This window comes from Coregonus lavaretus, assembly GCF_964263955.1.
Source record: "Coregonus lavaretus genome assembly, chromosome: 22".
NCBI classification, from domain to species: domain Eukaryota; kingdom Metazoa; phylum Chordata; class Actinopteri; order Salmoniformes; family Salmonidae; genus Coregonus; species Coregonus lavaretus.
Genome location: NC_140009.1, coordinates 28,061,420 through 28,088,035, shown reverse-complemented (window position 1 = coordinate 28,088,035; position 26,616 = coordinate 28,061,420). Strand labels below are relative to the sequence as shown.

General features: G+C 43.7%; 2 protein-coding genes across 3 annotated transcripts; one reads left to right on the top strand and one right to left on the bottom strand.

Annotated features, from left to right (window-relative positions):
* The first annotated feature begins 152 nt into the window (after nt 1–152).
* pqbp1 (polyglutamine binding protein 1) lies at nt 153–5,903 on the top strand. Of its 2 annotated transcripts, none has more exons than XM_084187601.1 (7): nt 153–275; nt 479–546; nt 637–748; nt 892–992; nt 1,123–1,305; nt 1,433–1,490; nt 5,459–5,903. In XM_084187601.1, exons 2-7 carry the CDS (start codon nt 480–482, stop codon nt 5,622–5,624), a joined length of 687 nt encoding a protein of 228 aa, XP_084043727.1. In that variant the 5' UTR covers nt 153–275; nt 479; the 3' UTR covers nt 5,625–5,903. The 2 variants fall into 2 exon arrangements, with proteins under 2 accessions (XP_084043727.1, XP_084043728.1); XM_084187602.1 differs by having other exon boundaries at nt 181–253.
* Nucleotides 5,904–6,036: 133 nt separating this feature from the next.
* LOC311150227 (G-patch domain and KOW motifs-containing protein-like) lies at nt 6,037–26,616 on the bottom strand. Its single transcript, XM_084187599.1, has 11 exons — nt 26,402–26,616; nt 15,009–15,202; nt 14,722–14,861; nt 12,158–12,264; nt 8,657–8,858; nt 8,246–8,378; nt 7,439–7,607; nt 7,069–7,180; nt 6,875–6,944; nt 6,671–6,756; nt 6,037–6,510 (listed from the first exon to the last, which is right to left on the bottom strand). Exons 1-11 carry the CDS (start codon nt 26,611–26,613, stop codon nt 6,382–6,384), a joined length of 1,554 nt encoding a protein of 517 aa, XP_084043725.1. The 5' UTR covers nt 26,614–26,616; the 3' UTR covers nt 6,037–6,381.

The window sequence follows — 26,616 nt, the reverse complement described above, 5'->3', positions numbered from 1 at the left end:
CTCCGAGTGGGAAAAATCGATTTGAAAGGTCATCCAATCGGAATTCTAACTCAGGAACTCGGGCCTCTTTCTAGATCTCCGACTTTCCGACCTGAAGATCACTGACGTCATAATTTGACCTCGTATTTTTCCGAGTTCCCAGTTGTTTTGAACGCGGCAACCGACTCCCTCCCCCGAACTAATGTCGCTATCATAGTGCGCTTGGGCTGTGTGACTGGCTGCTAGCTGGATTTCGCTCCACGTCTGAACTAAAGTAAGGACACATTTGGATGCAGGTAATTATAAACGGTATTCACATTTGATTGCATTAACGTGTTCCCTATACGGCTATTTTTGATTAGCTGCAAACGTTAGTTAGCTAGCCACTGACGCGAGTGAGGTAGCTAGCTACGCGTTAGCAAAGAGTAAATATGGCTATTTAGCTAGTTTGAGGCAATCGACTGTATGAGGCTATAACGTTAATAATTTTCTCCTGTAGGATGCCTCTGCCCCCGGCGTTACTGGCTCGCTTAGCCAAAAGAGGGATTCTTAAGCACTCCGAGCAAGGTATGGCGACAACAACAACAACAACAATAATTTTTACTCACTACAAAAATGCTAGCTAGTAGCTAAAATCTTGGAACTTCCTGTCTCTAGATGTGGATGAGGAGATCATTGCTGAGGACTATGATGACAACAATGTAGATTATGAGGCCACTGCCCGTGAGAATTTACCTCCCAACTGGTACAAAGTATTTGACCCTATTTGGTAAGAACTCACTTTCAGATTCTCCACTAAACATGTAGATTGTACAACACCAATTGGGTATGGCTAGTGGACAGCAGCTATGATGGAGTGATTGTTTTTGGTTGTGGACTGACTTTAAGATTCCATGTATTTTGTATCCTTAGTGGTCTGCCATACTACTGGAATGTGGAATCTGACCTGGTTGCCTGGCTGTCCCCAACCGACCCCACATCTGTGATAACCAAAGCTGCCAAGAAGTTAAGGGGTAAGAAGAGTCCTAGCCTGACCAACCAGTAGAGCAGAGACTGTTTCATGTATTCCGACTCAATATTTAGGATGGATTTGATTCTGACAATCTTACTAACTCCAATATTCTCTGTGTTTCTATCTTACAGCAGAGGTTGGGGAGGACAGAGGAGAGCGACAAATTGAGAAGCCAGACAGAGAGAGGGAGCGAGAGAGGGACAAGGATCGTGAACCAGAAATGGAGAGAGAAAGAGGGAGGAATGATGGGAGGGAAAGAGACAGGCGGATGCAGAGGAGAGAAGACTTTGCCCCCTACAGCAAGAACAAACGAGGTAAACATTAATAACATTCTTCAGGAGGGACATTGCATCTCTTGCTCAAAACAAATATTGCAACCATACCCAAATCGAATGAATTATGTACACTTGCTAACAGGTTTCTGTAAACTGTATTTTTCAGGGAGGAAGGATGAGGAGATGGACCCAATGGATCCCAGTGCTTATTCTGATGCTCCCAAGTAAGGCCACTGACCCAATCATTCATCGCTACCTTTCCTTGCACCATACGCTTATGTCCATTGTCAGAAATCCCTGGCACTCTTTTTCTCCTGCCCTGTATGTAGGGCTGTGGAGATCATCACATTTTGTCAGCCGGTAACTGTCATGCAAATAACTGCCAGTCTCACTATAATTGAGCATTAATTAACATAAACACGTTTAGCATCTCCAGGCTTCAACGCATAGCCTACAAGCCACTGATGCGGACCTTTGGAACATCTACATTTAAAAAAGTGTAATTAATCCATTTAATATAGCCTACACACCACAATAAATCCATTATTTATTTTAGGCAGTTCTAAATAAATATTATGATATGAAGAAAATGTAGCTTATTTCAGAAGAATAGAATAGCATATTCTGAGTCATCCTAATGTTAGGCCCTGATCTGGCTATGACATATGGCTGTGGGCTACACTAGTTCATTTAGCAGGCAAGATTTGCTTGTAATTCCCGTGGCATTATTTTATAGTAAGAACAATACAATTAAACATAGCTGAATAAAATATAAATAATATTTTTCCCAAACGATTTCCGAGGGAGTGCGCACATATATTGGCATTCCACATGAGAAAGGTTGCCGACTCCTTTTGTAACGTATTACCGGCAACTTCAGGAGAGTAATGGCAGAATCTGCGAAAGCCAGCAGGAGCGGGAGGAGAATAGTTGGGCCAGGTTTTTTTCTTCTGGTTATCTAGATCTCTGGCGCTCTCTTGAGGCATCAAACCGTAAGCTTAACGCATCAGACAAGCTCAATGCATTTAGTTGGTTTTATTAAAACACATAGGGTGTGTCTATATATGGAAAAAAATAAAATAATAATTGCCCAATCGATTGGTCGAAAGAACAGACTACTTTCGGTTGACCAAGATTTTTTTTAGACAGGCCTAAATTTAAGCATATAGGAGGACCTGTTTCAAATTATTACTTTATTATTCTGTTGAGTGGTTAATAAAGTGATAATTTGAAACAAGTCCTCTTATATGCTTAATGTTATACCACGGGTATGACAAAACATTTATTTTGACTGTTCTAAATACGTTTGTAACCAGTTTATAATAGCAATAAGGCACCTCAGGGGTTTGTGGTATATGGCCAATATACCACAGCTAAGGGCTGTGTCCAGGGACTCCGCATTGCGTCGTGCGTAAGATCAGGCCTTAGCCGTGGTATATTGGCCATATACTACACCCCCCGTGCCTTATTGCTTTATTTTATAGGAAGTAACGGTAAATGTACTACTGGTGATATATGTAATGGGGAATTGATATACACTGACAATCAAACAAAAAAACTATTCACAGAATGAAGTTATGAAACAATGAGTGTGCACAAATTGGTGGGAGAGAGCACATTCTGGAGAGAGAAGTGCATTGTGCATCTGGGCGCACGGTCAATCCGACGTCTGCATCGGCCTTGCAGCATTTATGGTGATATGGCCTCAGCAGAAGTCAGGGCATTCATACTTCTTGCGCTTCGTGGAGCAGTGCAGAGCTGTTGTCAAGGAAGTGAGTTTGTGTTTATACAGGATGTACCGCCCTCACCTACCGTCAACCAATCATGTCAATGGGGAGCTATACAGAGCCCTCCGCATTGTTACTACATTTGGGAGGCGCATGGCGATGCGGTACAGAGCTCGATTTGGCCTCCTCATGCCTCTGTAGGCTCCGCAATTGCGTCACAACCTCCATATGGAGCCTCCGACCACATTTTCGAATCAAGCATAAATTGGCTTCAAGTCTAGGCCTCCAGTGGATTCATTCACTGAGATGGGCGCAAATATACAGTGCATTCAGAAAGTATTCAGACCCTTTGACTTTTTCCACATTTTGTTACGTTACAGCCTTATTCTAAAATTGATTACATTTTTAATCTATATACAATACTCCATAATGACAAAGCGAAAACAGAAATACCTTATTTACATAAGTATTCAGACCCTTTGCTATGAGACTTGAAATTGACCTCAGGTGCATCCTGTTTCCATTGATCATCCTTGAGATGTTTCTACAATTTGATTGGAGTCCACCTGTGGTAAATTCAGTTGATTGGAAAAGCACACACCTGTCTATATAAGGTCCCATAAGGTTTGACAGTTCATGTCAGAGCAAAAACCTAGCCATGAGGTCGACGGAATTGTCCGTAGACCCCCGAGACAGGATTGTGTCGAGGCACAGATCTGAGGAAAGGTACCATTGAAGGTCGCCAAGAACACAGTGGCCTCCATCATTCTTAAATGGAAGAAGTTTGGAACCACCAAGACTCTTCCTAGAGCTGGCTGCCTGGCCAAACTGAGCAATAGGGGGAAATGGGCCTTGGTCAGGGAGGTGACCAAGAACCTGATGGTCACTCTAACACAGCTCTAGAGTTCCTCTGTGGAGATGGGAGAACCTTCCAGAAGGACAACCATCTCTTCAGCACTCCACCCATCAGGCCTTTATGGTATAGTGGCCAGACGGAAGCCACTCCTCAGTAAAAGGCACAGGACAGCCCGCTTGGAGTGCCAAAAGGCACCTAAAGACTCTTAGACCATGATAAACAAGATTCTCTGGTCTGATGAAACCAAGATTCAACTCTTTTGTCTGAATGCCAATTGTCACGTCTGGAGGAAACCTGGCACCATCCCTACAATGAAGCATGGTGGTGGCAGCATCATGCTGTGGGGATGTTTTTCAGCAGCAGGGACTGGGAGACTAGTCAGGATCAAGAGAAAGATTAACAGAGCAAAGTACAGAGAGAGATCCTTGATGAAAACCTGCTCCAGAGCGCTCAGGACCTCAGACTGGGGTGAAGGTTTAGCTTCCAACAGGACAACGACCATAAGCACACAGCCAAGACAACTTAGGAGTGGCTTCGGGACAAGTCTCTGAATGTCCTTGAGTGGCCCAGCCAGAGCCTGGACTTGAATCCTATCAAACATCTCTGGAGAGACCTGAAAATAGCTGTGCAGTGACGCCCCCCATCCAACCTGACAGGGCTTGAGAGGATCTGCAGAGAAGAATGGGAGAAACTCCCCAAATACAGGTATGCCAAGCTTGTAGAGTCATACCCAAGAAGACTCAAGGCTGTAATCGCTGCCAAAGGTGCTTCAACAATGTGATATTTCCGTTTTTTATTTTGAATACATTTGCAAAAATTTCAAAACCTTTTGTGTGTATGTAGATTGATGAGGGAGGGAAAAAAACAATTTCATTCATTTGAGAATAAAGCAGTAACATAACAAAATGTGGAAAAAGTAAAGGGGTCTGAATACTTTCCGAATGCACTGTATGTGTGGAATAATTTATTTAGAATGGCTTACAAAAAAAACGTATTTTCCATAGCCTGTACTTGAGACATCATCTGTATGCACTTGAATAGCGAATGGAGGACGCTTCTCCTGTGGTTCATTTTCATGCCAGCCAGGGAGGCTATACTCCGGTTGTAACGCGAAGCAATGTGCTTAATATTAAGAAAGTTGAGAAATAAATATAGTAGGCCTAGCCTATAGAACGCTGATGGGATCCTCTTTTTAAGAGGCCATCAACTCTGTTTTCTCACGCAATTGCATACCATATAGAAAAATTGCGCAACATGGGCTATAGAAAATGCATTTAATTCCATGCATCAACCAGCTATAAGGAGCTGGCTCTCGCTGCAGAACAGGTGATGCTATTCCGCTCACTCTGAATGCCATGGCTCTCATGAAGTGTTTGATTTGATATTAACTTGTATTTTCAGTGACGTCAGTGATTAGAGGGACAATAGAGCGCTGAGTACCAGGCCATTAGCAAGTTTGGTAGACTACTAATGACCATCAGCGGCATTCAGAGTGCAGTGTTGAAGAAGCCTAGTTACCGTGTCAACGGTCACGACTTGTGACTGTCAGTAACACGGTCACGGTAACAGCCCTTCTGCATGTATCTAAAATGTATTTTTCTCCACACAGGGGCAATTGGTCCACTGGCTTGCCCAAGCGTAATGAGGCGAAGACGGGGGCAGACACCACGGCAGCAGGGCCTCTGTTCCAACAGCGGCCGTACCCCAGCCCTGGAGCTGTACTCAGGGCCAATGCAGCCAATAAAAAGCCCCCCAGTGATGACGACGACGACTGACCACAGGGGTTCACACTCGGGAAACAGAACTGTGGGCTTCTTGCCTGCTGCATTTGGATGTTACCTTTCTATTCTCAATCCATACACTACATGGAATGTGAGACTCCTGCTGACAAAGCTTATCTGGTGAGGCGGAAACAAGTTGTGCTTTAGTACATTTGTAAATATTACTTGGTATTCTTTTTGTATGACTCAATGTTACCTGTAGGCCACCTTTTTATACTTTCAATGATCATCAAATGAGTGGCATTTGCAAAGTAAATAAAGACTTGAACTGTTTTTATTTGTATTAGAAGAGAGGTATATGTGCAATGCTATTACAGTAAACATGGCCAATAAAGGGTATCATTCTGAATATTGTAGTATTGCCAATAACATGATTATGCCATTACTGTTACAATATTGCCACATCTCAAGTCAGGACAAAGCACAATAAAATGGCTTTGCTGTTGACATGATTTTATTACAAAGACACACTGACAAAAGTTACTCACTGTACATACACACTTGCATTTTATGACCAAACTTTGTAAAATGAAAACGACATATCCACTGTAAGAGGATGTTTGGGGCACGTTGAGATCAGTGGTGTAGTGGAGGGTAAAAGCACTTAAACACTTTATGCACCTTTTTATTTTGTGCGATCGTTTACCCACCTAACGTGTAAAAATGCATTGAAAGTATAGGGAGCGTTACTTTATTCCCCCACCAATATTTTACCACTACATCACTGGTTATATGGTAAGACCGGAGAGTGTCAGTGATCTCCCCCTCCTACGTAATGGCAGATGGAGTCATAGTCCAGGGTGAAGACTTTCTCCTCATATCTGTCCAGCTGTACCATGGCTCTGCTCCGGTCTCTGTCCCTCTGGAGGATACGGCCCACCTGAAACACACACCGTGTCATTAAGAACGGACACTTGTGAGAATATTCAACATTTTGTAGTCCTTCAATCCAATCAGTAATGAACGCTATGATACACAATTCCGCATGGATATTTTACAGGCAAAGTGATTACGATGTGCCAACCAACCCATCCACTCACCTGCCCCCTATGTTCACCGAGTACAACCATGATGTCCTCCGAGTCACTCTTTGGCACAATGGTCTCCAGCATCGTCTGTTTCACATCTATGTTATCATGAAGACATTATTGATGGAAAAATAGATGAGTAGAGGGAACACCAATTAAAATAATATGGGTTGGAGTGAGTAGAATGTAATTCAGCAGTAAACATTGAGAACTCACCATCTAAGAATCTGCCCTCCTCAGTACGACACACACAGATGTTTGGCGTCAAGACATCCTCTATTCGCATCTTCAAGAAACCAGCATAGGACATTAATTAAACTGATTCTAAAGATCATCAACACAGAACTGTAGTGGGTCATAAAGTGTCAACAGGCAATGAATTGTGTATCATCGCCCCCTAGTGTTAATACCTTTGAATTGTAGTACCTTCCCCCTTTGAAGGCTTTATCTACAAAGCGAACTTTCAGGTCTCTCTGGAGCCAGGAGGGGGCAGCAGGAGGTAGCTTTACCTGGGGCTTCTCTCTAAGGAGAAAAGGGAAAAAGTGATAGTGCAAGATGGGAGATCAAGAAAAAAAAACATTACAAATTTGAAGCAATTATTTACTTTATGTGTTATCAAATGAAATGGTGTGAGTAAATAATAGCTTTAGATTTGTAATTCTATGAAGGAGTACTATAATCCAACATAAACACCAACTAATCCAAGTCATTAGTTATCCTCTTGTATTTCTTATAAATCCTACACTTCCAACCTCATCCAATATTTTCAGGATACTCTACCTGTCCTGACTTGAATCCCGGTGTTTCCTTTTTCTCTGGTCCTTCCCTCCATCTCTGTCCCTCTCAGAAGATCTACTTTTCTTCCTCTCCTCTTCTTTATTACTCCTCTCTTTCTCCTCCCGTCTCTGCCGTTCCTTCTCCTTCTCCTTGTGGGCCCTGCTGAGGCGACCTGTTTGGTAGAAAGATAGTGTTACAATTGCAATGTCACAAACAGTCCAAGGGGACTCCATTAAACAGTTTCATCAGAAATATCAAGTAGTCTCATCTGCATTATCGCTATAGTAGTGCTGATACATATTTACCTATTCAGCAATAACAAATAAGCCACATGAGAGCAGTACAATTAGCCTGTTCACAAACAGTTCCAGTATATATCTGACTGGCATTGCTTATGTGTGAACCTCCCTCCACTCCAGGAACAGGTCCTTCTGATTACTGACAATAAGAGTAGTGACAGCATGGCTGTTTTGGGTTGGAATGGGCAAGGCCAGATGGCTCCTTTTCACACAGAGGATCAAATGTCACTTAGCTAAAGGAGAGAGAGAGCCTCTAGAATCAGCCCAGCTCATCACTCAACAACAGACCAGTCTGCCCTTTAGGGCTGTTATCCTTGTTCTGGTCTAGAACTTTCCATCTATGTAGGGAGTGGGTGTCTCACAATATTGCCAAGAAGACAATATTGGAAATAATAATGGAAAGAACATTTCCATGACATGTCTGTTTGCTCAACTAAAGTATTCCAATATTTTATGGTAAACAGGTTCAATGTCATTTCAGACAGAAATCACTGGAAGGAGAGAGACTTACTGAGGTCTTTGCAGTTTCTGTCATATTCTGTGCGGTCAACCAGTTTCAGTGCATATTGACTGATTGTCACAGTCTTGCTACCAATCGCAAGCTTGACCACTACTCGTGCATTGTCCGGATCAACTCCTTCAATCTGTAACATAGGAATGTTGGGGCAATAGGAGGGATGTAGCGAGGAGGAGGGGGAGACAAAACAGCCAATTAAAGGCACAAGTAGAGAGACAGTTACATTTGAGCAACGTGAAACTAATTGTCTTGCTCTTTTTAAATACGTAATCAAACTAAAACAACAACTATGACAGCTAAGATAGCCTACGAGATAGTGATATGCCACAGTGTCATGTTCTCAGGAGATTTCTGTTGCTTTCTGTAGTTCCAGAGAGTCCAGACACAAAAAGCCAGATATCTCACCTTCCCGTACAGGTCCTTGTGTGCTCCAGACTCCACCAGCACATGGCCTCCAGGGCCCAAGACCAGGCTCTCCTCCTTCCGCTCATCGCCTGGCTTGGGGGGCCTCCGGGGCCCACTGGGCTCCAGGTCCCTTATAGCAGAGCGGTCAGCTCCCAGACCCAGACCCTTCGGCCTTAGCTGGTGCTCTATGGGCTTCACGTCCCTGGAGAGAGCAAGGGAGGGGGGGGGGGGGGGGGGGGGGGGGGATTAGGTGGGACCTCCTATGTGTGCACACGTAATTTTTTAAAATATATATATAGAATTATGGCCCTAATTATAGAATTACATATAGAATCCCTATTAATTTAATAGGATCTCTGTGAGCCTAATAGAAAATATATGTCATTTAACTTTTAAAATGTATTAGCCTACCTTATAATGTGGCATAAACACAACCAGTCATGTTTTTATCTGATTGTCAAACAATTACTTCAAAAGGCACATGTAGGCTACCTGCGTATGTTACTCAAGGACAGCGTTTTCTAAGCCTCATTTAGATATTTTTCTGCTTATAATTTCCGACATTTGGTAGGCTATTTGTTAGTCAACTTGTCTATAATTAGATAGCCTATATGCAGCTTCTCTTCTGTTATTTGATGCTTGTCTAGAATTCTAAATAAAGCCTTGCTCACCAGAATAATGTAATAAATCGATAGAATGATCAATGCATCATCAACAATCTTGTTGGCACCGGTAAAGTTCTCTTTAATTTCTTTAGGGACCAGGGAGATTTCCAAATGACGACAGTTTGACCGGTTTTAAGGAAATCAAAAGCTATGAAAATGATCCAACATGTACAGTGAGGGAAAAAAGTATTTGATCCCCTGCTGATTTTGTACGTTTGCCCACTGACAAAGACATGACCAGTCTATAATTTTAATGGTAGGTTTATTTGAACAGTGAGAGACAGAATAACAACAAAAATATCCAGAAAAACGCATATGAAAAATGTTATACATTGATTTGCATTTTAATGAGGGAAATAAGTATTTGACCCCTCTGCAAAACATGACTTAGTACTTGGTGGCAAAACCCTTGTTGGCAATCACAGAGGTCAGACGTTTCTTGTAGTTGGCCACCAGGTTTGCACACATCTCAGGAGGGATTTTGTTCCACTCCTCTTTGCAGATCGTCTCCAAGTCATTAAGGTTTCGAGGCTGACGTTTGGCAACTCGAACCTTCAGCTCCCTCCACAGATGTTCTATGGGATTAAGGTCTTGAGACTGGCTAGGCCACTCCAGGACCTTAATGTGCTTCTTCTTGAGCCACAACTTTGTTGCCTTGGCCGTGTGTTTTGGGGTCATTGTCATGCTAGAATACCCATATACAACCCATTTTCAACGCCCTGGCTGAGGGAAGGAGGTTCTCACCCAAGATTTGACGGTACATGGCCCCTTCCATCGTCCCTTTGATGTGGTGAAGGGGTCCTGTCCCCTTAGCAGAAAAACACCCCCAAAGCATAATGTTTCCACCTCCATGTTTGACGGTGGGGATGGTGTTCTTGGGGTCATAGGGAGCATTCCTCCTCCTCCAAACACGGCGAGTTGAGTTGATGCCAAAGAGCTCGATTTTGGTCTCATCTGATCACAACACTTTCACCAAGTTCTCCTCTGAATCATTCAGATGTTCATTGGCAAACTTCAGACGGGCCTGTATATGTGCTTTCTTGAGCAGGGTGGACCTTGCGGGCGCTGCAGGATTTCAGTCCTTCACTGCGTAGTGTGTTACCAATTGTTTTCTTGGTGACTATGGTCCCAGCTGCCTTGAGATCATTGACAAGATCCTCCCGTGTAGTTCTGGGCTGATTCCTCACCGTTCTCATGATCATTGCAACTCCACGAGGTGAGATCTTGCATGGAGCCCCAGGCCGAGGGAGATTGACAGTTCTTTTGAGTTTCTTCCATTTGCGAATAATCGCACCAACTGTTGTTACCTTCTCACCAAGCTGCTTGGCGATGGTCTTGTAGCCCATTCCAGCCTTGTGTATGTCTACAATCTTGTCTCTGACATCCTTGGAGAGCTCTTTGGTCTTGGCCATGGTGGAGAGTTTGGAATCTGATTGTTACCTGTATAAAAGACACCTGTCCACAGAAGCAATCAATCAATCAGATTCCAAACTCTCCACCATGGCCAAGACCAAAGAGCTCTCCAAGGATGTCAGGGACAAGATTGTAGACCTAGACAAGGCTGGAATGGGCTACAAGACCATCGCCAAGCAGCTTGGTGAGAAGGTGATAACAGTTGGTGCTTCGCAAATGGAAGAAACACAAAATAACTGTCAGTCTCCCTCGGCCTGGGGCTCCATGCAAGATCTCACCTCGTGGAGTTGCAATGATCATGAGAATGGTGAGGAATCAGCCCAGAACTACATGGGAGGATCTTGTCAATGATCTCAAGATAGCTGGGACCATAGTCACCAAGAAAACAATTGGTAACACACTACACCGTGAAGGACTGAAATCCTGCAGCGAACGCAAGGTCCCCCTGATCAAGAAAGCACATATACAGGCCCGTCTGAAGTTTGCCAATGAACATCTGAATGATTCAGAGGAGAACTGGGTGAAAGTGTTGTGGTCAGATGAGACCAAAATTGAGCTCTTTGGCATCAACTCAACTCGCCATGTTTGGAGGAGGAGGAATGCTGCCTATGACCCCAAGAACACCATCCCCACCGTCAAACATGGAGGTGGAAACATTATGCTTTGGGGGTGTTTTTCTGCTAAGGGGACAGGACAACTTCACCGCATCAAAGGGACGATGGACGGGGCCATGTACAGTCAAATCTTGGGTGAGAACCTCCTTCCCTCAGCCAGGGCATTGAAAATGGGTCGTGGATGGGTATTCCAGCATGACAGGAGTGGCTCAAGAAGAAGCACATTAAGGTCCTGGAGTGGCCTAGCCACTAATCCCATAGAAAATCTGTGGAGGGAGCTGAAGGTTCGAGTTGCCAAACGTCAGCCTCGAAATCTTAATGACTTGGAGAAGATCTGCAAAGAGGAGTGGGAAAAAATCACTCCTGAGATGTGTGCAAACCTGGTGGCCAACTACAAGAAACATCTGACCTCTGTGACTGCCAACAAGGGTTTTGCCACCAAGTACTAAGTTATGTTTTGCAGAGGGGTCAAAAACGTATTTCCCTCATTAAAATGCAAATCAATTTATAACATTTTTTACATGCGTTTTTCTAGATTTTTTGTTTGTTATTCTGTCTCTCACTGTTCAAATAAACCTACCATTAAAATGATAGACTGATCATGTCTTTGTCAGTGGGCAAACGTACAAAATCAGCAGGGGATCAAATACTTTTTTCCCTCAATGTAAGTCCAATGCCAAAAACCTGATGCAACAAGAGTGGATAATATTGATATAAATAAAGCAGACATAGCAACCCAGATATTTTAAAGGCATTAAAAACTAAACAGGGATTGGGGATGAAGACTGACCATGAGAGAGAATACTCACTGTTTGAAGGTCCGCCCAATGCCCTCTCCGGCCTTCCAGCCCATCCCCTTCAGCATGGCTAACCCGTACACCTCCACAGGAACACTGTCATAGTCTGCCTCTGTGGACTGAACACACAGCAACTGATCAGACACACATCACATTCTGTATGCAGTCTCAGATACTGAGAAAAACAGACATCACTCTTTACACAACCACTGGTACAGTCTAATGCTCTGTACATCTGATTGTCATTTGTGTCAGCCTGCCAGATAGTGTTTCTATAGACTGACAGATGCTTGTGTACGTCCGGACACCATACACAGACAGAAATAGCTGATTCCAATGTTGTTGTTATACAATCCTTTGGCTCTGGGCTGACAGACTCAGTCAGACCAAGTTGACTGAGGTCACCAACCACATCACAGCAGTGTAGAGAGATGCTGCTGTCATTAATGTGGGTGCTGTCTGTCCTAGTGCCATGCTTGTCACTAGCTCCCTTATGGGCTCTGTCTGCCCTAGGGGAAGCTGGGATCATCATAATGGTGGAAGAAGTAAAAAGGTGGAATGAGCCAGCTCCTCAGCCCCTCCCTTATACAGTGCCTTCAGAAAGTATTTTTTGGAAACTTTTTGAAAAGTATATATTGAAATAGGTAATTTACATAAGTATTCACACCCCTGAGTCAATACTTTGTAGAATAACCTTTGGCAGCAATTACAGCTGTGAGTCTTCGTGGGTAAGTCTCTAAGAGCTTTCCACACCTGGATTGTGCAACATTTGCCTATTATTATTTTCCTATTTCTTCATGCTCTGCCGTATTGGTTGCCGATCATTGCTAGACAACCATTTTCAGGTCTTGCCATAGATTTTCAAGTACATTTAAGTCAAAACTGTAACTCGCCCACTCAGGAACACTCACTGTCTTCTTGGTAAGCAACTCCAGTGTAAATTTGGCCTTGTGTTTTAGGTTACTATCCTGCTGAAAATATAATTCATTTCCCAGAGTCTGGTGGAAAGCAGACTGAACCAGGTTTTCCTCTAGGATTTTTCCTGTGCTTAGTTCCATTCTGTTAATTTTTTGTCCTGAAAAACTCCCCAGTCCTTAACGATTACAAGCATACCCATAACATGATGCAGCCACCACTATGTTTGAAAATATGGGGAGGTGTACTCAGTCAGTAATGTGTTATATTGAATTTGCCCCAAACATAACACTTTGTATTCAGGCCACATTTTTTGTAGTATTACTTTAGTGCCTTGTTGCAAACAGGATGCATGTTTTGGAATAGTTTTATTCTGTACAGGCTTCCTTCTTTTCACTCTGTCAATTAGGTTAGTATTGTGGAGTAACTACAATGTTGTTAATCCATCCTCAGTTTTCTCCTATCACAGCCATTAAACTCTGTAACTGTTTTAAAGTCACCATTGGCCTCATGGTGAAATCTCTGAGCGGTTTCCTTCCTCTCCGGCAACGTAGTTAGGAAAGACGCCTGTATCTTTGTAGTGACTGGGTGTATTGATACACCATCCAAAATGTAATTAATAACTTCAACATGTTCAAAGAGTTATTCAATGTCTGCTTCCTTCCTGGTCTTTGTGGTTGAATCTGTGTTTGGAATTCACTGCTCGACTGAGGGACCTTACAGATAATTGTATGTGTCGGGTACAGAGATGAGGTTGTCATTCAAAAATCATGTTAAACACTATTATTGCACACAGAGAGAGTCCATGCAACTCATTATGTGACTTGTTATGCACATTTTTACTCCTGAACTTTTTTAGGCTTGCCATAACAAAGAGGTTGAATACTTATTGACTCAAGACATTCAAGCTTTTCATTTTTTATGAATTTGTTTTAAAAAAAAGTGAAAAACATAATTCCACATTATGGGGTATTGTCTGTAGGCCAGTGACAAAAACAATCTCAATTTAATTCATTTTAAATTCAGGCTGTAACAAAACAAAATGTGGAAAAAGTCAAGGGGTATGAATACTTTCTGAAGGCACTGTATCTACAGTCAAGGCAGATGTGAGATGACAGTGATGAGTGGGTGGGGGGAGGGGTGATGAGGAAGAGATGCAGAAAGGAAGATGACTGTTGGTCTCTAGGGAGAGGGAGGGCAAGCGAGTGTCATCTCGTTCGTAAGATGCTGTCAGATCTGAAGTGAGTACGTGTCGTGCACACACACACTCCTCTGTTGGCACTGTTCTGTTTGGTTGGTGGAAATATCCTGCGGTCAGCACTTTCACACGGTCTCTGCTTTCAGTCCCAGTTAAACTGGTCAGTCCACCTCCATCTGTCATCGCACACACTCTGTTGATCTGACTTTCACACACTCTTGTTCATCCATCGCTCTCTCTCATTCACTCATGCTTATAATAACTTTCCATCTCTGTTTATGTATCAACTTCTCTCACGTAACCTGAACCAACGTTCAATCCCCCTCTGTAAAAGTTGCCTGTCCTAATTTGATTTCACACATAACATTTGCTGTGAAAATGCATTGAATTTCCTTCACAGCCCAATGACACAAGACCCAGATGGTCACAGACAAGGTTCCTCTGACGCTTGCCCCATACTTACAGTCTCTGGTCGCAGGTCCACTTTGATGTGGTCTCCATCTTCAAACCCCTGTGGAGCCTGGTTCTGCATTAGCAGGGGGATGGTGAGGTTGGGGTCTGCCTGGTCGCCATTTTTCCACTGATCAAGCTGCCTCTGGGATTCTGAAAGAGAGATAAGATGTTGAAAGAGTACTAATAAAGTATTCACTGTGGATTCACAACATTAGGATAAGGTGTTCATTTCTGAGAGGCTATTTTCATTGAAGTAGTAACTGAAGCTGACACAAACATACACAGACAGACATACACCTTCAATAATTTCTTTGACAGCCTGTGATTCCACTGAGTCGTGCTCCTGAGAGGGGGGTTGTGTTTTGGCCTTATCCCCCCCTCCATCACCGTGCCCCTGGACCTGGCCAGCTCTGTTTTCCTGCCTGCTGCACCAGCGATTCCTTTGGATGAGTGGAATGATCAGCTCCTTCGGCTTCTCCACAGGCTTGGTACTAAGAAAACAGACAAAGGAGGTAGAAAGCATTTACTAACTAGACAACAATTAGCTATGCAAAGGCTATGTCCCAATTATCTCTCCTTCCTCCCAAAGTGTGCACTTGTTCACTTTTCTTCACTGACTTGAAAGGAAATGACTGGTATAAGAGATACCGTGGAAATTCCCACTAGCCCATGGCTCCACTAATCCAGATCTTTGGGAAGTAGTGAATGATTGTACACACAATCAGGAGAAAGTAGATATTGGGACACACCCCCAGGCGTTTTCTAAATTGGATTTGCTCAACTCCTGCATCCTCTCTCCTTTTGAAAAGGGTCAAAGGTAATCGAGGAGAGGCCGCTAGGAGAGGGAACGGCCCATGGGTCTCCCGGTCGCGGCCGGCTACGACAGAGCCTGGATTCGAACCAGGATCTCTAGTGGCACAGCTAGCACTGCGATGCAGTGCCTTAGACCACTGCGCCACCCGGGAGTTATATATGAATGGACAAAGCCATCGATCACGTGACACCATTCATTCCTATGTGTAGACTCAATGGTACATTTGAAGCCAAGGGAGTCGGTTAAGATGGTGTCTCATGTGGGACATTTATGCCAACATACATTTGAGTTTGAGCTACTCCAAGAAGTAATGTTGCAGGCTAACTCAGTGCTGCCCCCTCTCATTGAGTATCTCAAGTTGAAGTCCGACCAAGTTACTGCAGGCTGCCATTAGCTACAAAGTAAATTATCCTTATAACTTCTGTGTGCGATTTTAAAATAATTGGTTTAAGGACATACATCTGGTGTAATAGAAGCAATTATTGGTACCATAATTGTCTTCAAGAAATGTATTTATTTACATGAAGATTGACCACGAAGATTGACATTTTCCCCTTCACTATAAATGGGGGATTCTGTTCTCTGCAAACAATGCCTGCAATACCGAGGTCGACCTTGAACTTTGTGGGTTCAATAAGAGGGGGCAGTCGTTCTGGTGAACGTGGACAAAAATGGCTTGTATAAAATGAGACTCTCCTCCATTCGCACATCATCAGATAAAAGACGTTTAAGTGCTCCTGAGTAGAATGGACCCCTCTTTTACTGTGACACAACGTACAGGCAATTATGTACGCTTTATTTATTTTTACTGCATTTAAGCTGATTGGACACTCTTTAAGGGCCGCAGAAATGAGCAGCGACGCTCCTCGGGGTGTAAACTCTAGAGGTGCTCCTGAGTAAAATGGACCACCTTTTCACTGCGACACAATGTACAAAAAATTGTGTATGGTGCAATATGTATGTCCAATATGAACAACGTACTGAATGGGTTGAATAACAAAGGGATTTAAATGTTTTCTAAAGTTGATTATTATAATCATTTTAATAATACTGCTATTGCTATTATTGTTAATAGTAGCATTATAAATAATGTTTTGTTATTTGTATTACTGTTGTTACAATAATAACTATCTAGTATCATTACTTTTAATAATATTATTTAGGCTATTAACTATTTTCCTTTTTTGATATTGTTAAATAAAATTCTAAGTCTGCTAACATTTCCTAATAACATTTTAAAATTTTAACCATTAGTATAATTTTTACCATCTTCATTGCGGGACTTTTATTTTGAAGGGAAATCACCAGGTCACAGCCTTATTCTTTCTATGACTTGCTTATTCTTGCTGGCTTCTCAGAGGTTATATCGAGGAGGGGAGGACACTCTTCCGTTAGCCTACTAATGAATTTACATTTCCTCAAACACTTAGCGGTTTCCGGGTCACGGAGGAGAATGTGTGGAGGACGGACTTTTGTCCAATTGAGAAAAGGCCCCAGTCTCTTGTGGACAGATGTCACATCAAGAAGCTGGTCGGCGCTCACGCGAGAAATCTGGGCTACGAGATTACTAGTATGCAGGGCACTCCCCAGTAGCAGCAGTCCCCCATAACAATGAATGGAATTCTACAGTATTTAATTTAAATATTTCAAGGATAAAATTACATGTACAGTGGGGAGAACAAGTATTTGATACACTGCCGATTTTGCAGGTTTTCCTACTTACAAAGCATGTAGTGGTCTGTCATTTTTATCATAGGTACACTTCAACTGTGAGAGACGGAATCTAAAACAAAAATCAAGAAAATCACATTGTATGATTTTTAAATAATTAATTTGCATTTTATTGCATGACATAAGTATTTGATCACCTACCAACCAGTAAGAATTCCGGCTCTCACAGACCTGTTAGTTTTTCTTTAAGAAGCCCTCCTGTTCTCCACTCATTACCTGTGTTAACTGCACCTGTTTGAACTCGTTACCTGTATAAAAGACACCTGTCCACACACTCAATCAAACAGACTCCAACCGCTCCACAATGGCCAAGACCAGAGAGCTGTGTAAGGACATCAGGGATACAATTGTAGACCTGCACAAGGCTGGGATGGGCTAAAGGACAACAGGCAAGCAGCTTGGTGAGAAGGCAACAACTGTTGGCGCAATTATTAGAAAATGGAAGAAGTTCAAGATGACGGTCAATCACCCTCGGTCTGGAACTCCATGCAAGATCTCACCTCGTGGGGCATCAATGATCATGAGGAAGGTGAGGGATCAGCCCAGAACTACACGGCAGGACCTGGTCAATGACCTGAAGAGAGCTGGGACCACAGTCTCAAAGAAAATCATTAGTAACACACTACGCCGTCATGTTTTAAAATCCTGCAGCGCACGCAAGGTCCCCCTGCTCAAGCCAGCGCATGTCCAGGCCCGTTTGAAGTTTGCCAATGACCATCTGGATGATCCAGAGGAGGAATGGGAGAAGGTCATGTGGTCTGATGAGACAAAAATAGAGCTTTTTGGTCTAAACTCCACTCGCTGTGTTTGGAGGAAGAAGAAGGATGAGTACAACCCCAAGAACACCATCCCAACCGTGAAGAATGGAGGTGGAAACATCATTCTTTGGGGATGCTTTTCTGCAAAGGGGACAGGACGACTGCACCGTATTGAGGGGAGGATGGATGGGGCCATGTATCGCAAGATCTTGGCCAACAACCTCCTTCCCTCAGTAAGAGCATTGAAGATGGGTCGTGGCTGGGTCTTCCAGCATGACAACGACCCGAAACACACAGCCAGGGCAACTAAGGAGTGGCTCCGTAAGAAGCATCTCAAGGTCCTGGAGTGGCCTAGCCAGTCTCCAGACCTGAACCCAATAGAAAATCTTTGGAGGGAGCTGAAAGTCCGTATTGCCCAGCAACAGCCCCGAAACCTGAAGGATCTGGAGAAGGTCTGTATGGAGGAGTGGGCCAAAATCCCTGCTGCAGTGTGTGCAAACCTGGTCAAGAACTACAGGAAACGTATGATCTCTGTAATTGCAAACAAAGGTTTCTGTACCAAATATTAAGTTCTGCTTTTCTGATGTATCAAATACTTATGTCATGCAATAAAATGCAAATTCATTACTTAAAAATCATACAATGTGATTTTCTGGATTTTTGTTTTAGATTCCGTCTCTCACAGTTGAAGTGTACCTTTGATAAAAATTACAGACCTCTACATGCTTTGTAAGTAGGAAAACCTGCAAAATCGGCAGTGTATCAAATACTTGTTCTCCCCACTGTATTTAAGTATTTTTTGTTGTAGTGGGGCCAGTAACATTAGTAATCTCTACAAAAATATACAAAGGAAAATATTTGTATATATTTTTTCATTTTTATGTTTAGCTGACATAATATAATTTAAAAGTATGCATAAAGGTGTCTGTAATAGAATAAATGTGGAAAAAACAAAGGTAGACATTCATAAATGCATTTCTATAGCTTCTCAAATATTTGCTACAATGATGTATATGTGCAAAGATGAGAGGTGTGATGGCTTCAACACAGCACCCCCTATCAGTCGTCTAGTGTATATATACTGAATACAAAAAAAACATTAAGAGCATCTGCTCTTTCCATGACATAGACTGACCAGGTGAATCCAGGTGAAAGCTATGATCCCTTATTGATGTCACTTGTTAAATCCACTACAATCAGTGTAGATTAGGGTTGAATGGCGGGAACCCGGTAACCGAGATTTTCCGCCCAAAACCACTCCCTTTTCCCAGGATAAATAACTGTGAGAAACCGGTAAATTACAATAACTTATATATACAGTGCAAGTGTTCTAACATAGATGTTGTTCTACAGTGCATTCGGAAAGTATTCACACCCCTTCCCCTTTTCCATATTTTGTTGTTACAGCCTTATACTAAAATTGATTAAATAAATAAAAATCCTCATCAATCTACACACAATACACCATAATGACAAAGCAAAACAGGTTTAGACATTTTTGCAAGTTTGTATACACTACCAGTCAAAAGTTTGGACACACCTACTCATTCAAGGGTTTTTCTTTATTTTTACATTGTAGAATAATAGTGATAGGTCAGTCAATACGGAACATTTCAAGAACTTTGAACGTTTCTTCAAGTGCAGTCGCAAAAACCATCAAGCGCTATGATGAAAACTGGCTCTCATGAGGACCGCCACAGGAATGGAAGACACAGAGTCACCTCTGCTGCAGAGGATAAGTTCATTAGAGTTACCAGCCTCAGAAATTGCAGCCCAAATAAATGCTTCACATAGTTCAAGTCACAGACACATCTCAACATCAACTGTTCAGAGGGGACTGTGTGAATCAGGTCTTCATGGTCGAATTGCTGCAAAGAAACCACTACTAAAGGACACCAATAATAAGAAGAGCCCTGCTTGGGCCAAGAAACACGAGCAATGGACATTAGACCAGTTGAAATTTGTCCAGGGTGAACGGATGATCTCCTCATGTGTATTTCCCCCCGTAAAGCATGGAGGAGGAGGAGGAGGTGTTATGGTGTGGGGGTGCTTTGCTGGTGACACTGTCTGTGATTTATTTAGAATTCAAGGCACACTTAACCAGCATGGCTCCCACAGCATTCTGCAGCGATACGTCATCTAATCTGGTTTGGGCTTAGTGGGACTATCATTTGTTTTTCAACAGGACAATGACACAACAATCCTCCAGGCTGTGTAAGGGCTATTTCACCAAAAAGGAGAGTGATGGAGTGCTGTATCAGATGACCTGGCCTCCACAATCCCCCGACCTCAACCAAATTGAGATGGTTTGGGATGAGTCGGACAGCAAAGTGAAGGAAAAGCAGCCAACAAGTGCTCAGCATATGTGGGAACTCCTTCAAGACTGTTGGAAAAGCATTCCAGGTGAAGCTGGTTGAGAGAATGCCAAGAGTGTGCAAAACTGTCATCAAGGCAAAGGGTGGCTATTTGAAGAATTTCAAATATAAAATATATTTTGATTTGTTTAACACTTTTTTGGTTACTACATGATTCCATATGTGTTATTTCATAGTTTTAATGTCTTCACTAGTATTCTACAATTTAGAAAATAGTAAAAATAAAGAAAAACCCTTGAATGAGTAGGTGTGTCCAAACTTTCGACTGGTACTGTATAGATATATATACAGTGGGGAGAACAAGTATTTGATACACTGCCGATTTTGCAGGTTTTCCTACTTACAAAGCATGTAGAGGTCTGTGGGGTCATAGGCAGCATTCCTCCTCCTCCAAACACGGCGAGTTGAGTTGATGCCAAAGAGCTCGATTTTGGTCTCATCTGACCACAACACTTTCACCCAGTTCTCCTCTGAATCATTCAGATGTTCATTGGCAAACTTCAGACGGCCCTGTTTATGTGCTTTCTTGAGCAGGGGGACCTTGCGGGCGCTGCAGGATTTCAGTCCTTCACGGCATAGTGTATTACCAATTGTTTTCTTGGTGACTATGGTCCCAGCTGCCTTGAGATCATTGACAAGATCCTCCCGTGTAGTTCTGGGCTGATTCCTCACCGTTCTCATGATCATTGCAACTCCACGAGGTGAGATCTTGCATAGAGCCCCAGGCCGAGGGAGATTGACAGGTCTTTTGTGTTTCTTCCATTTGCGAATAATCGCACCAACTGTTGTCACCTTCTCACCAAGCTGCTTGGCGATGGTCTTGTAGCCCATTCCAGCCTTGTCTAGGTCTACAATATTGTCCCTGACATCCTTGCAGAGCTCTTTGGTCTTGGCCATGGTGGAGAGTTTGGAATCTGATTGATTGATGAGGGAAATAAGTATTTGAACCCCTCTCAATCAGAAAGATTTCTGGCTCCCAGGTGTCTTTTATACAGGTAACGAGCTGAGATTAGGAGCACACTCTTAAAGGGAGTGCTCCTAATCTCAGCTTGTTACCTGTATAAAAGACACCTGTCCACAGAAGCAATCAATCAATCAGATTCCAAACTCTCCACCATGGCCAAGACCAACGAGCTCTCCAAGGATGTCAGGGACAAGATTGTAGACCTACACAAGGCTGGAATGGGCTACAAAACCATCGCCAAGCAGCTTGGTGAGAAGGTGACAACAGTTGGTGCGATTATTCGCAAATGGAAGAAACACAAAATAACTGTCAATCTCCCTCGGCCTGGGGCTCCATGCAAGATCTCACCTCGTGGAGTTGCAATGATCATGAGAACGGTGAGGAATCAGCCCAGAACTACATGGGAGGATCTTGTCAATGATCTCAAGGCAGCTGGGACCATAGTCACCAAGAAAACAATTGGTAACACACTACGCCGTGAAGGACTGAAATCCTGCAGAGCCCGCAAGGTCCCCCTGCTCAAGAAAGCACATATACAGGCCCGTCTGAAGTTTGCCAATGAACATCTGAATGATTCAGAGGAGAACTGGGTGAAAGTGTTGTGGTCAGATGAGACCAAAATCGAGCTCTTTGGCATCAACTCAACTCGCCGTGTTTGGAGGAGGAGGAATGCTGCCTATGACCCCAAGAATATCATCCCCACCGTCAAACATGGAGGTGGAAACATTATGCTTTGGGGGTGTTTTTCTGCTAAGGGGACAGGACAACTTCACCACATCAAAGGGACGATGGACGGCGCAATGTACCATCAAATCTTGGGTGAGAACCTCCTTGGGCCTTCAGGAACCGGTACCGAGTCAATATGTGGGGGTCCAGTTTAGTCGAGGTAATTTGTACATGTAGGTAGGGGTAAAGTGACTATGCATAGATAATAAACAGTGAGTAGTAGCAGTGTAAAAACAAAGGGGTGCGGGGGGGGGGGGGGGGGGTTGTCAATGTAAACAGTTGGGTGGACATTTTATTAATTGTTCAGCAGTCTTATGGCTTGGGGGTAGAAGCTGTTAAGGAACCTTTTGGACCTTGATTTGGCGCTCCGGTACCGCTTGCCGTTCGGTAGCAGAGAGAACAGTCTATGACTTGGGTGTCTGGAGTCTTTGACAATTTTCTGGGCCTTCCTCTGACACCGCCTAGGTCCTGAATGGCAGGAAGCTTGGCCCCAGTGATGTACTGGGCCGTATGCACTACCTTCTGTAGCGCCTTACGGTCAGATGCCGAGCAGTTGCCATACCAGGCGGTGATGCAACTGGTCAGGATGCTCTCGATGGTGCAGCTGTAGAACTTTGAGGATCTGGGGACCCATGCCAAATATTTTCAGTCTCCTGAGGGGGAAAAGGTGTTGTCGTGCCCTCTTCACGACTGTTTGGTGTGTTTGGACCATGATAGTTTGTTGGTGATGTGGACACCAAGGAACTTAAAACTCTCGGTCCGCTCCACTACAGCCCCATCGATGTTAATGGGGGCCTGTTCGGCACTCCTTTTCCTGTAGTCCACGATCAGCTCCTTTGTCTTGCTCACATTGAGGGAGAGGTTGTTGTGCTGGCACCACACTGCCAGGTCTCTGACCTCCACCCTATAGGCTGTCTCATCGTTGTCGGTGATCAGGCCTACTAACACTGTTGTGTCGTCAGCAAACTTAATGATGGCGTTGGAGTAGTGCTTGGCCACGCAGTCGTACGTAAACAGGGAGTACAGGAGGGGACTAAACACGCACCCCTGAGGGGCCCCAGTGTTGAGGATCAGCATGGCAGATGTGTTATTGCCTACCCTTACCACCTGGGGGCGGCCCGTCAGGAAGTCCAGGGTCCAGTTGCAGAGGGAGGTGTTTAGTCCCAGGGTCCTTAGCTTAGTGATGAGCTTTGTGGGTAATATGGTGTTGAACGCTGAGCTGTAGTCAATGAACAGCATTCTCACATAGGTGTTCCTTTTGTCCAGGTGGGAAAGGGCAGTGTGGAGTGTGATTGAGATCGTGTCATCTGTGGATGTGTTGGGGCGGTATGCGAATTGGAGTGGGTCTAGGGTTTCCGGGATGATGGTGTTGATGTGAGCCTTGACCAGCCTTTCAAAGCACTTCATGGCTACCGACGTGAGTGCTACGGGGCGGTAGTCATTTAGGCAGGTTACTTTCGCTTTCTTGGGCACAGTGACTATGGTGGCCTGCTTGAAACATGTAGGTATTACAGACTCGGTCAGGGAGAGGTTGAAAATGTCAGTGAAGACACTTGCCAGTTGGTCCGTGTATGCTCTGAGTACATGTCCTGTTAATCCGTCTTGCCTCGCGACCTTGTGAATGTTGACCTGTTTAAAGGTCTTGTTCACATCGGCTACGGAGAGCGTGATCACACAGTCGTCCGGAACAGCTGGTGCTCTCATGCATTCTTCAGTGTTGCTTGCATCGAAGCGAGCATAAAAGGCATTTAGCTCGTCTGGTTGGCTCGTGTCACTGGGCAGCTCGCGGCTGGGTTTCCCTTTGTAGTCCGTAATAGTTTGCAAGCCCTGCCACATCCGACAAGCGTCAGAGCCGGTGTAGTAGGATTTGATCTTAGTCTTGTATTGAAGCTTTGCCTGTTTGATGGTTGGTCTGAGGGCACAGCGGGATTTCTTATAAGCGTCCAGATTAGTGTCCCGCTCCTTGAAAGCGGCAGCTCTAGCCTTTAGTTCAGTGCGGATGTTGCCTGTAATCCATGGCTTCTGGTTGGGATATGTACGTACGTCACTGTGGGGACGATGTCGTCGATGCACTTACTGATGAAGCCTGTGACTGAGGTGGTACACTCCTCAATGCCATTGGATGAATCCTGGAACATATTCCAGTCTGTGCTAGCAAAACAGTCCTGTAGCTTAGCATCTGCATCATCTGACCATTTCCGTATTGAGCGAGTCACTGGTACTTCCTGCTTTAGTTTTTGCTTGTAAGCAGGAATCAGGAGGATATAATTATGGTCATATTTGCCAAATGGAGGGCGAGGGAGAGCTTTGTATGCGTCTGTGTGTGGAGTAAAGGTGGTCTAGAGTTTTTTTTCCCACTGGTTGCACATGTGACATGCTGGTAGAAATGAGGTAAAACGGATGTAAGTTTGCCTGCATTAAAGTCCCCGGCCATTGGAGCGCCGCTTCCGGATATGCATTTTCTTGTTTGCTTATGGCCTTATACAGCTCGTTGAGTGTGGTCTTAGTGCCAGCATCGGTTTGTGGTGGTAAATAGATGGCTATGAATAATATAAATGAGAACTCTCTTGGTAGATAGTGTGGTCTACAGCTTATCATGAGGTATTCTACCTCAGGCAAGCAATACCTAGAGAATTTCTTTCATATTAGACATTGTGCACCACCTGTTATTGACAAATAGACACAGACCCCCCCCTCCCGACTTACCAGACGTAGCTGCTCTGTCCTGCCGATGCACGGAAAACCCAGTCAGCTCTATATTATCAGTGTCGTCCAGTTTATTTTCCAATGATTGCACGTTGCCCAATAGGATGGATGGTAGTGGCGGTTTACCCACTCGCCGACAAATTCTTACAAGTCAGCCGACCTCTGCATCTTCGTCTTTTCTTCACGCGAATGACGGGGATTTAGGCCTGGTCCCTGGAAAGCAGTATATCCTTCGTTGTGAGTAATCACTGTTCTGATGTCCAGAAGCTCTTTTCGGTCATAAGAGACGGCAGCAGCAACATTATGTACAAAATAATTTACAAACAATGCAAAAAAATATATAAATAAATAGCACAGTTGGTTAAGAGCCCGTAAAACGGCAGCCATCCCCTCCAACGCCATTATCAGACATGGATGATTGATTTTAACAGATGAGGCAAAGAGCATGTTGATGATCGATTTTCGGGTGGTCAGTATGAGTATTTTTATCCACATAATTTGTCTTTTGGGATCTTTTATTTTCATCCCACACAGTTGGTGGCGACAATACACCTTTTTGCATGTAGGTCGCTACAAAACCCAAAGAAGAAGAAATGTAGCTATCTATGGAGGGACATCGTGGCCATGAGGTGGGGGTAAGATGGCAGACAGGGGAAAAAAATAGAAAAGTGGAAGATGTTTTGAGTGAATATGGTGTGGTGGATCACACAACTTTTGGAAGAGCTACAGAAGGAAATTGAACATGACGAGAGTGAGGATGAATTAACTGCGGTTGCAGGTGCGGTGAAGACCACCGAGTTTGAGCCTTGTCCTGATGACAAAGTTGATTCTGGCCCAGTGGGAGTGAGATTTTTGGAGAGAATGGATCCTTGCCTTCTGGCAGATCCATATGTGGTGTTAGGTTGGGTGGAGAACAGGTTGGGGAATGTTGGGTTGGTGAAAGTGACTCGAAGTGGAATCGTGTTGATTTTTTGCATTTCTGCCGTCCACAGGGAGCGTGCGGAGCATGGCGCCGTTGAAAGGAGTGATAACTGGAGTGGCGTTAAGTGTTGAGGAGGATCAACTGAAGTTGAAGCTTCCCGGTGTCTGTGACGCCCCCGCCGTTTGGTGCGTGGTGAAACACACAAGACACGGTCTGTACTTCTGAGTTTTTATGCAGTCTTTACCACATAAAGTCAAATTAGGATGTGTCAATTATCCAGTGAGAGCTTTTGTCCCGAATCCAGGATCAGATAGGGCCAAAGTAGTGAAATTGTGGTGAGGTTTAATGGGTGCAGCCAGGGTTAGTTGGTAGGGCCATTTTTTCAAAGTGTAATGAATTCATACTAGAGAATAGTAACATGCACCTATAATATTTGTTTGCGGACCGCCATAATACCAAAGAAGAAGAAATGTAGGCAGCTACCTGCAAAGAGTTTCTAAACCGTAATGTCTTTGCTGTGGTAACTAAATACATAGCTATCTAGCTAATACATGAAGGGGCAGCAACAGGTTTATTCAACATACAGGCTAGTAACGTTATTAGCTAACTACTAGGCAACAATAATTACCTAATGCAACTGTATTTAAACACCAACATTAGAAGAAAGCTAGCTAGCTAGCTAACGTTAACTTACCTTAGCAATTCTTTCCCATCGACTCCGGTTAAATAATCTCGCTCATCTGCGTTGATAGCTTCATCCCGACTAGATTTTAATTTATTTACAGTTTTGCTAAAACCAAATGATATAGCCCCTGCTTTCCTCTCTCCTTGCTGTTGGTGTACACTAGATGTTGATGTATCAACATTAACGTTACTGCTGTTTTCCTCCTGTTGAGAGGCCGCCATGTT

Bases quoted from the DNA above. Each gene is read 5' to 3' on its own strand.
- pqbp1 (XM_084187601.1), top strand. From the start codon at position 480: ATGCCTCTGCCCCCGGCGTTACTGGCTCGCTTAGCCAAAAGAGGGATT. The intron at 547-636 runs GTATGGCGACAA...TCCTGTCTCTAG, and splicing joins TCTTAAGCACTCCGAGCAAG to ATGTGGATGAGGAGATCATT. The intron at 993-1,122 runs GTAAGAAGAGTC...TCTATCTTACAG, and splicing joins AGCTGCCAAGAAGTTAAGGG to CAGAGGTTGGGGAGGACAGA.
- LOC311150227 (XM_084187599.1), bottom strand. From the start codon at position 26,613: ATGGCGGCCTCTCAACAGGAGGAAAACAGCAGTAACGTTAATGTTGAT. The intron at 15,203-26,401 runs GTAAGTTAACGT...CTGTTTTCTTAG, and splicing joins GATGGGAAAGAATTGCTAAG to TACCAAGCCTGTGGAGAAGC. The intron at 6,945-7,068 runs GTATTAACACTA...GGTTTCTTGAAG, and splicing joins GAAGGTACTACAATTCAAAG to ATGCGAATAGAGGATGTCTT.